The sequence below is a fragment of the Dermacentor variabilis genome, chromosome 9 (genome assembly GCF_050947875.1).
Source record: "Dermacentor variabilis isolate Ectoservices chromosome 9, ASM5094787v1, whole genome shotgun sequence".
Lineage (NCBI taxonomy): Eukaryota > Metazoa > Arthropoda > Arachnida > Ixodida > Ixodidae > Dermacentor > Dermacentor variabilis.
In genome coordinates, this window is record NC_134576.1 from 9,330,546 (window position 1) to 9,341,050 (window position 10,505).

Here is a 10,505-nt window from a genome sequence, read left to right on the forward strand (position 1 = left end):
ATGACAGGCACATTCGAAAACGCTCTGAAGGCCTGTCAGTACACGTATTAGGCATATTGGTGCTCAAACTGTGACAGGAAATACCAGGTGCACGTGTGTATAATTAAGGAATACATAATGTTTCCCATGGCAATAGCCCCTTCCCTCACTTGTTGTGCTTCACTGCAATACTTTTTCGTATGCTTCACCAAGCAATATTTCTGTAGGGAGGCGAAGCCAACTTTCGGGAACCGGCATTATGCGACGCCCCGTGCTTATGAAGCTTCTAAGCCAATCGCGAGGACCCGAAAGGCAGAGTCCGTGCCATTGCTGACAGCAGCGAATTCTTTCAATAAAAAACACGACACCCAACGGCAAGAAGCTTCATAGCGAACGTAGAAGCAACTAGGCCTAGCGTTGCCGCAGTGATGGCTACGGCTGCCAGCGGATCAGCGTGCGAGAGCGCCGGTTCGAGGCAGCGAGGTAATCAAAATGGCAGAAGTGGTGGCTTTGACTAATGCCGTTTCGGACATGCGGTCACGGTAAAACGACTGAAAAATCGGACGGCGAAGAGTTCTTGCGTCCGAAATTTCAGACGTTCTGATACACTCTATGAGGTACGTGGTGGTGCCGCAAAGCCGTCCAAATTATTGGGACTCCGGAAAGTCGGACTTTGACTGTACACTGGTAACTCCTCCCGCCAACAACAGGGCATCAAGGACAATAAATTACAATTCCTGTCTGTTACTCGAGCCAGCATTACCACGACTTTCGACCCTTTCAATAAAATTACAGCTAATTTTCCCTGATAGAAGCACAAATTCCCTGAGTTTTCCCTGAGTTTTTCCAGACTACTCAAACTCTCCGAGAATTCCCGGTTTTCCCAGTTGGTAGACACCCTGGGACCTATTAGAGTTTTATAGAGTAGGTGTTTTAGGTTAGAAGGTGAGCAGCAATGTTACGGCGCAAGTAGCCTAACTTACGGTTAGCGTTGTTCATAATGTATTTGGTATGAATTGACCATGACAGGTTTGTAGTTATAAGGACACCTAAGTACTTGTAAGAGTTAACTGTTTCTAAAGGAACGCTGTTTAGGTGGTAAGTGGCATGTTGGCAAAAGACATGTGGTGCTTGACGTTGACGAAATACATGTAGTGCTTTACAATCGTTAATATTTAGTTCCAATAACCACGAGTTACACCAGTTAGATATTGCGTTAAGGTCGAGTTGCAACATGCCAACGCCAGCTTCTTCCCCCCCCCCCATTGGTTCTTTCGTGAGAAATAACACAGTCATCAGCGAACAACTGTACGTTAGAAGACTGTGTAGCAGGAATGTCATTGATATAAATGAGAAAAAGGAGAGGGCCCAGAACTGAACCTTGGTGTAGCCCAGAATGTACATAGCTGAAAGAAGAATCAAAACCATTAATTGTAACAAACTGAGTGTGCTTTGTTAAAGAGCTTAATCCATGTGAGAAGGTTAGGATCTAGATTGTTTATTTAATTTGTACAAGTTTGGCAAACTTTGTCAAACGCATTAGAGAAATCTAAGAAAATACAGTCGGCAAAAGAAGAACGATCCAAAATTTGATGTAGCTCGTGAGTGAAGTCAGTTGTGTTTCACATGAGAAAGTTTTGCAAAAGCCATGCTGAGCTGAGGTGAAAAATGAATTATACTCGAGAAATTTAACAAGGTTAGAAAAAATATGTTCAAGAAGTTTAGAACACATACTAGTCAACAAAATGGGACGGTAGTTATTTGATGAATGTTTGTTACCTGACTTATATAGGGGAATCACCTTCCCGATCGTCCATTCTTTAGGTAGTGTTCACATATCTAGGCACTGCTGAAAAGGGTTTCCAAAAATAAGTGAACTAATAACATTAGTACTTTTGGGGAATTTTGTCTTGATTGATTCATAGCCAGGAGAAGAGTTAATACTGAGATAATTAATTAGTTATCCAGATGTTTCAACAATAATTGGAGGCATTTGTATATAGTCATATTCACGTGTGGCAGGCAGAAGACTTTTACACTTGGTAGAAAAGTTTTTGACAAAGGTATCGTTTAAGAGAGTAGCATATTGCTTGCGTGGAAGAAGGCACCCTAAAGAGTCAGTAAGGCGATATGGTCGCTTGATGGGTGATTGATAGTTCTCAAAAATTTGTAACATTATTTGTTTGCATTGATGGAAGAGTGGTAGACAAAAATTTATGCTTGGCAACCCTTAATGCAGTTATGTAAGTATCAAATGCTAATTTGTAAGCAACCCACCTCGATTTGGTGGGTGAGCTTTTAGCCAAGTGAAAAAAATTTTTCTTTCGGTTGGCAAGCCGCTTCATAGGGGGGACCGTACCAGGGCGTTTGTGGATTTAAAATAATTGTGAAAGTGGGTATGTGTTTGTCAGTTAGCTTATGTACATTAGCAACGAACAAGTTCCAATTAGTTTGGTCTGAACAGTTGTCAAAATCAGGGAGGAAGTCATCTAGAAGTTAAGTAAATTCTCTGTTTACTGCATCAGTCAACCTTTTTGTAATCACGTATAATGTTCCATTGTTTAGTGTTTTCGAGACTAGTTGAGTTGAAAGTGAAATGAAGAAAAGAATGATTGCTTATGCCAGGTAAATGTGTGACTGAAGATAACAGGTCAGGATGAAAGGTTTTAATTAAGTGTATTTTCTACATTGGCAGAGGATCGTGTAGGATCAGTAACAACTTGTGAAAGCGAAAGAACAGAGCATGCTTCTAAAGACTCGTCAGCTTGTCGGGAAAAAGGCGACAGCGAGGGTTGGTCATTGTTCCACGTAATGTTTGGAAAGTTGAAGTCGTCAAGGACTACTATGGGCAATAAAGAAAAGTGATTGGGTACATGGTAAACAGTGTCATGAAATTCATTGGCAAATAAAGACAACATAGAGAGTGGGTGGTAGAACACACCTATTATGCTTTGATGACCAATGGTAATGGAAACCCAGACAGTTTCTAGGGCCCCGATAACGCTCATGGGAGGTGAAGGTATGTCTTTTGATACAGCCAGGAGAACACAGCCTCCTCTGTGCGCAGTGCAATCACAACGGTATAAAATATAGTTCTGTGTGCAACGAAAAAGTTCGTCACTGACACGAAGTGGCGACCATGTTTTGGTTAAGGCGATGATTTGGGTGTTGCATGAGTCTATTGCAGATGATAAGGGGTCGTATTTATTAAGAATGCTGCGAACGTTGCTAAACAGGACAGATGTCGGAGGCCATGATGACTGTAGACAGCCACTACCCCTCGTGTTTTCCTACGATGATGCACTTGTCATATGTGGTGAATGATTGTCAGTGTTGATTGTGTTGTCTCAACGCGTCACGCATTCTTGAACAGAAGGAATAGTAGAGTTAAAAAAATTGCACTTTCCATTCAGGTAAAGCTTGTCATTACGGAGCTTGAAAGGTTCAGAAGAAGCCTGGCAAAATCGAAAAGCTTCTTTCTAGCGATGTGTGTAGCAGGCGAAAAGTCTTCGCTTATAGTCATGCCTTTTTGTTTAAACAGGTTCAGCATCAAAAAAAGCCTTTCTTTGGTTTTAAAACAAATGAACTTTATAATTATTGGTCTACATTTATTTGGTGCAAAACAACAATTCGATGTGCATGCTCGATGCATTGAAGCATGAAAAGCATTCAAGAACGGAGGTAAAAGTTGCAACTATTTTCTGTTCACTTTCTTGCGAAGTTTCCTTAGTGTCCAGTAGACCATAAATGATTAAAATGTCACAAAGTGACCGGTCTTCTTGTTCATTCAGTTAAGATTCTAACAGGTCATTTCTAGTGGTGAGCTCTTCAAGTAATTTTTGCATTGTTACGAGTTGTTCCTTGCACCGGTCTAGAGTTTTTGTTCTTTCTTCAAGCACTTCTAATATTTTGTTCATTCCACTAATTTTAGTATCCAAGCTTTTCTGTCCGTTCTTAACTGTTTTAATATCTGCAGGAAATTCAGCTTGGAACCTGCTATTTCGAAGTGAGTGATTATGCACATCTTTAATAAAGTCAAAGAAAACCTTCATTTGTTTAGCAGGGTCATTACGGAGGGAATCGATTCCTAAAAGGGATTCAGAACGAGTATGAGGACCAGGATTAGTCTCAATGTCACCAGAGCATAATATTGTAATGGAAGGATGAGAGATGACAGGAAGAAGGTCGGAGATGCTGGCTGCTGTGTGTTGTTGGTGGTCAGCCATCTTAGCTCTTCTGACTCATCCTGTATATATATTGTAAAGATAGTTTTTGTATACTCGCAACATCCCCGCAACATATTGGTGAGAGGTATGGGGTACCACGGCTGGAAACGGAGCTCCACAGTGGACGTCGCACCACCGTCCCCACCATGAATGACAGTGAGCATGCGGGATCAACGTTGTTGCCACCTCCAACGTCCCTGTCACCAGCTACGTTGCTGTCACCTTCGGTTGTCGTTGTGCAACCCAAGGATCCTGGAACTTTCTGCGAGACCAATGGCGCCAACGCTGAAAAGCGGGTGGCCATGTACGAACGCGCGAGTGGAATCAACAGATGGGACCCTACGCTTATACTAGCGAACCTGTTGGTATACCTAAGAGGCATGGCAAAGGTGTGGTACGAAAACCACGAAGAGGAGCTAACCAGCTGGGACCAATGCAAGGAGAAAATGACAGAGTTGTTTGGCAAATGAGCCGGCCGTACAATTGCCGCAAAGCAGGAACAGGCCTCCCATGCCCAATCTCCCATGGAGTCCTATGTCTCGTAAATCCAGGACATGCTGGCACTTTGTCGTAAAGCCAATCCCGACATTAAAGAAGCTGAGAAGGTCGGGCATGTGCTTAAGGGCCTTGCTGACGACGTGATTAATCGGCTCATGTACAAGAGCTGCTCTACAGTTGACGCAATCATTAAAGAGTGCCAACAATTTGAGCATGCCAAATGCCGAGGCATCTTGCAACCATTCGCCAGACTTCCCAATACTGCCACAACATCGACGTGTGAAAATGAACCCGCACAGCAGCATGCGTCGCCATCAGAGGACGTGGTGCAAATCATTAGACGTGAACTGGATGCGAAGGCGCCAGCAGCTTTCTGTTCACGTAGCCCTGATGCTACCACCATTTTCCGTTCCCTTCATACAAGCCATCGTTCGTCAGGAACTTGAAAACATTGGTTTACAGTCTGTGTGTGCTGTTGCCAATACCAGAGCTAACCAACGCCCTTCTACTATTTTCGCTAAAACCCGGCGCTTCTCTCCGTGTTATCGCAACCCAAATGAGTGGAGAACTGCGGACAACCAGCCGATACGTTTCACCTGTCGCCGCATTGGTCATGTCGCCTGATACTGCCACAACTCGTGGCCCTCAACACCTTGCATGCCGACCAACCTGAGCCATTTTGATGTAAATACCCGCAATGTTTCGCCCACTGCCGAGCCTAACAGGGCCGCCACCTCTGCTCTGAACACGTGGTACAGCTGCTCACCATCGCCACGCTTGCGGCGCAGGCGGGTCCGTCCCTGCAAGGACGTTGCGGTGCGTGTATAAACGCCAGTCTTATTCACCGCAAACATGCTGCCTGCCTTCCCGTTCACCGCAGCCACATCACCTTTTGTCCCCTGTGCCCTTAGGCCACACCCTTTCGGAAAACTAGAAAATGCAGCCCTCGGAGTTGGTGCTGCATTGCTGACTACTGCACCAAATCCTCTGTCTGTGCCACAAGCAGAAGTGTAATTGACGTCAATGTAGACGACGTACTTGTCCAAGCGCTCGTCGCCACATTCTGCCTGACGTGCGCTGCTTTGTCGGCCTGTGTTCATACTTTCGCCGATTTGTCAAAAACTTCGCCGACGTTGCTCGGCCTTTGACATATCTTCTAAAGAAGAGCACGCCATTCTCACGGGGCCTGGAGCAGGCTCGCGCATTCACCACTCTCATCGGGTTTCTGATCACTCCCATACTTGCCCACTTTGATCCGTGTGCACCGACCGAAATCCACATTGACGCAAGTGGCCATGGCATCGGCGCTGTTCTCGCCCAACACCAGAATGGTACCGAGTGCATGATAGCTTATGCCAGCCGCCTGCTGTCACTTGCCGAGATAAATTACTCCATCCCCGAGTGGGAGTGCTTGGCTTTAGTTTGGGCTGTCACCAAGTTCAGGCCATATTTGTACGGCCGCATGTTTTCGGTCGTCACAGACCACCACGCACTCTGCTGGCTGTCTTCCCTCCAGCCCGACCGGACGGCTTGGTCGCTGGGCTTTGCGGCTCCAGGAATTTTCATTTAGTTTCCATTACAAGACTGGACGCTTCCACAAGGACGCTGACTGCCTCTCACATCATCCCGTGGATACTGTTGCGCATGATCCGGTGACCTTGCAGCATATCCGATTGATATGACCGACATGCGCACTGAACAACAACACGACGCATCCTTATACTCTATCATCGCCGGAGTGCAATCTGGCAGCACCTATGGCACAAGCCGCTTGTTTGTGTTGCATGACGGCATCCTTGACAGCCGCAATATCAACCCTGACAATCCCGAGTTGCTGTTTGTCCTTCCTCGTCATCTGCGGCCTGTCACTCTCAAACAACTTCACAATGCACCGACGGCGGGACACCTTGGGAGTTTTGCGTACATACAATCGCGTACGACGCCGGTTCTTCTGGCCGGGTCTCTACCGCCCCATGCATCGCTACGTCGCAATTTGCGAATTGTGTCAGTGCCGGAAGAAACCTCCCCTGCCACCTGTTGGACGACTCCATCCCGTTGAAGTTCCCTCTGAACCATTCTTTCGCGTAGGCCTTGATCTGCTTGGCCGTTTTCCGACAGCAACTAGAGGGAACAAATGGATCGCAGTCGCTACTGATTACGCGACACGCTATGCGATAACAAAGGTGTTGCTGACTAGTTGCGCAACTGACGCCACCGATTTTCTCCTTCACGACATCATTCTCCAGCATGGTGTACCTCGACAGTTACTTACAAACGGCGGTCACTTGTTCTTGTCTCGAGTAGTGGACAACCTCCTCTGCTCTTGTGCCATTGAGCACAAGCTGTCCACCGCCTACCACCCACAGAAAGGTCTTACGGAACGTCTCAACCAAACAATCACAGAGATGCTGTCGATGTACGTCTCCAACAATCACCGTGACTGGGACGCCACGCTGGCTTATGTGACGTTCGTGTATAACTAGTCCCAACATGACACTGCAGGATATTTACCCTTTTATCTCTTGTATGGTCGCGACCCCACACTGCTGTTTAACACCATCCTCCCTTCTGTGCCACGTGTTGCAACTGAGTACGCTCGTGTAGTCATGGTTCGCACTCGCATGGCACGTCAAGTTGCCCAATCTCATTTATTAGCCTCACAGCATATGCAGAAAGAACGTTACGACCGCTGCCATCATGATGTTAAGTTCGCACCAGGTGCTTGGGTGCTCCTCTGGTCACCATATCGTCAAGTTGGCCTCTCTCAGAAGCTTCTCTCTCGCTACACAGGGTCTTATGAAGCCCTACGCCAAATTAACGACGTCAATTATGAGATTTTGCCGCTACACTTTGATGCATCCTCAAGTCAGACGCCTGTCGACGTCGTGCACGTTTCGTGGCTGCAGCCATACTTCGCTCGCAATTCTTCGCCTGCTATGCGCCGAGACGGCGCTTCACCACCCGGGCGTCCTGTTACGGAAGGATGAGAGAACAGAGAGGAAGAAGAAGATCGGAGACGCTGGCTGCTGCGTGTTGTTGGTGGTCAGCCATCTTAGCTGTTCTGCTCATCCTGTATATATATTGTAAATATAGTTTTCGTATACTCACAACATTCCCGTGACAATATTATAAATGTCATAGAGAAGCAGTCACATAACATTCTGCGCAATACCCGTGGTGACGGGAACAGTAGCAGACACAGGAAATTAGATTGCATAGCGTATAACGATAATTGTGCACCAACCTGCATCACAAAGGGGAAATGATTAAGAGTCTAGCCAGTAGTGCTGCTCGCGTGCCCACTGAAATTGACTGGTGCAAGTAGTGTATTTATGTCATCCGCTTGTACTGGAGACGTTGACGATGTGGCTGCACTCAGGTGAACGATAGGTGCCCATAGTAATGTATAGAGGGCTGTTGCCCCCATAAGTGAAACCTAACACAATGTTTTATTTTGAATGCTTTCATAAGCATCATTTAAATTTATTCTAGTAAGAACAAACTATGAATTATGTAACTTAGTCTTTGATTTGCTAAAATTGTGCATCATAGTAGTAGTTGGTTGTGTTGTTGATGCTTTCTTTAATGCACAGCTTGTGCTGATATTCTTCTCCATTATCTTCGGTAATGTTAACCCTGAGGGTATAATAAAAATTAAAACAAATAAATAAATAAGTTATTAATTAATATGGGTGGTGCTCAGGACTTTTAGTCAGGATCAAATTAACCGAATAGTTACAATTAACCCAAGTCAAATTAAGGGAAGCCTATGTATATCCATTTATTACATCATGCATTGCCTTTCTAACCATGCGAAAGGCTAGCTAGTACTGTATAAATATCTTGCCAGGTCAACAGTAGCCAAAAAGCAAAGTGGTAAGAAACTCAAGCATTCCTGTGATCTAATTTGTCTTGTCTGGAGTCTTTCTTGATATTTGTGGTGGCTTTCTTGCCTGTTTGGTAAAAGTCTCATGTTGAAATCTTTCAAATAAAATAATTAATAAAGCATCATTTCCTGCTGTTCTTAAGTCTTCATTTGTGGAAAGCTGCCATGCCACCAAGTCGCCCAATCTTCTACCTAATACCTTGGCAACACAGTTGCGCTAGCTGCAGAAGCATACCTTGGCATGTGAGCTTTTTTACATTCCAATCGACAGATGCGAGTTCCTGGCCTTTTCACAAAACATAACTAAATATTGCCTTTTTTTTTGAGCTTGCACATTGTGCCTATTACCACTCGAGATTTACTATCATTTATCACAAAGCTTATAATTGAATTTTTACCTGTTTAGTGTTAAACATGTGGTCTAGAATCTAAAGAATAACTGGTTGCTGCATTGTAGAATACTGCGTAATTACATGCAAGACAGGGTGGTACAATGCGACTGAGGCACAGTGTGCTGTCATTGAAAACACTGCTGTTTCTAGTTGAGCCTTTTTATAAGGCGGCGTTCGCGTGGGCTCGTCTGCCGCGAAGTGTGTCGTTAGTACTTTAACCCCTCTCCCCATACCTTTTTTTTTTTTTTTGCACTTTTTTTTTTCTCTGCTGGTGTCCTGCGCGAACAGCATTTTTCTCGAATAATGCATACGTATACGGTTGAACCGCTCGAGGTGTAAGCGCAAAACACGAGACAGGACTGAATTAAAGGAGATGGCAAGAGTGAAAAAAGTAGACACGAGGGATTCGCAGCCCGGACGAGGCCGTTTCAAATGTGACGGCGCCGTGGAATGCAGCACATTTCAGAGCAAACGGCGAGAAGGGCATACCTCCTCTCTTACGACAACGACGGCTACATTTTCCGGGAAGACCACTAGTGGAGAGAAACACGCGCTTTTCTTTTTTTCTTTTTAACGTTTAGCTACGAGTTTAGCCCGGCGCTGAGCTTCGTCGTTATAGGCCTCGAATGAAATGCGCATATTACCTTTTGGGCAACCCTGACAGCATGGTTAGCAGCAGGTTAGCGCGGTGTCACAACCCACCTTCCGTGCTGGCCAGAAACGTGCCTGATCTCGGGCGTCGCCTGCGACCGGTGTCCCAGCAACGACTTGATTGGCACCTCGGCATTGCCGTACTGCTCCAGTTTGGCGCGAAAATAGTCGATGGCTTCCTGCACATAGTCACGCTGCGGCGAGCTTCCCGAACTGTCACCTTCGAAGCTCGTCACCGACACCTGGTCGCCATCGATGGTGAAGAGGAACGGGTACTGCTGCAGGAACTTGCGCAGGCCCGACTGGCTGCCGCCGGCGATCTGGCGCATCTCCTTGGTAAACCCTTTGGTGCCGAACTGGCAAGACAAGTCGTGCAGGGTCCGTGGCTGACCCTTATCCATCAGTCGGTCGAGGAAGAACATGAGCGTCATGTTTTTCGTGTGGTCGTAGTCTTTGCTGTCCATCGCCGCTACTTCAGCGTCGCTCGTTGGCGAGCGAAGGAAGAGCGCTACGATGACATGGCGAGGGGAGGCCAGGGTGCTTGCATCAGCTGATAAATTTGGCGGGGATTGGAAAGCGTTCTTACTTGGTTACTTCTTTTCAGTTTCGGAGTCCAAATTCGCAAGTCCGAATCAGCTGAGGAAGCACCACATACTCAAGGCGTCGCCATCTTGCACGTGACACTTTGGCATGATGATGATAGAGCAAGGAAAATGTACGAGACGTTCATTTGAGGGATCGCCAGCGGGCGCAAAAGAGAAAATCTGGGGGCTTTTGCTCTTTGCCGTGTCTACTGTGACCGGGGCACAGCAGACAAAAGGTGCCCGAAATGTCTACGTTCACCTATGACGTCACGTCTGCTATAACCCATGA

At 46.1% G+C, this 10,505-nt stretch overlaps 1 protein-coding gene across 2 annotated transcripts in view; it reads right to left on the reverse strand.

Moving 5' to 3' along the window:
* The window catches only part of egl (Egl_like_exo domain-containing protein), a 286,622-nt gene extending 276,202 nt beyond the window's left edge, over positions 1–10,420 (reverse strand). Inside the window, exon 1 of one of the 2 annotated variants that reach the window (XM_075670761.1) lies at positions 9,684–10,420. In XM_075670761.1, coding sequence (XP_075526876.1) covers positions 9,684–10,096 — 413 coding nt within the window. In that variant the 5' untranslated portion in view covers positions 10,097–10,420. The remainder of the gene's footprint in view (positions 1–9,683) is intronic. The other variant, XM_075670760.1, reaches the window with a different exon arrangement.
* Between the last annotated feature and the right edge of the window lie 85 nt (positions 10,421–10,505).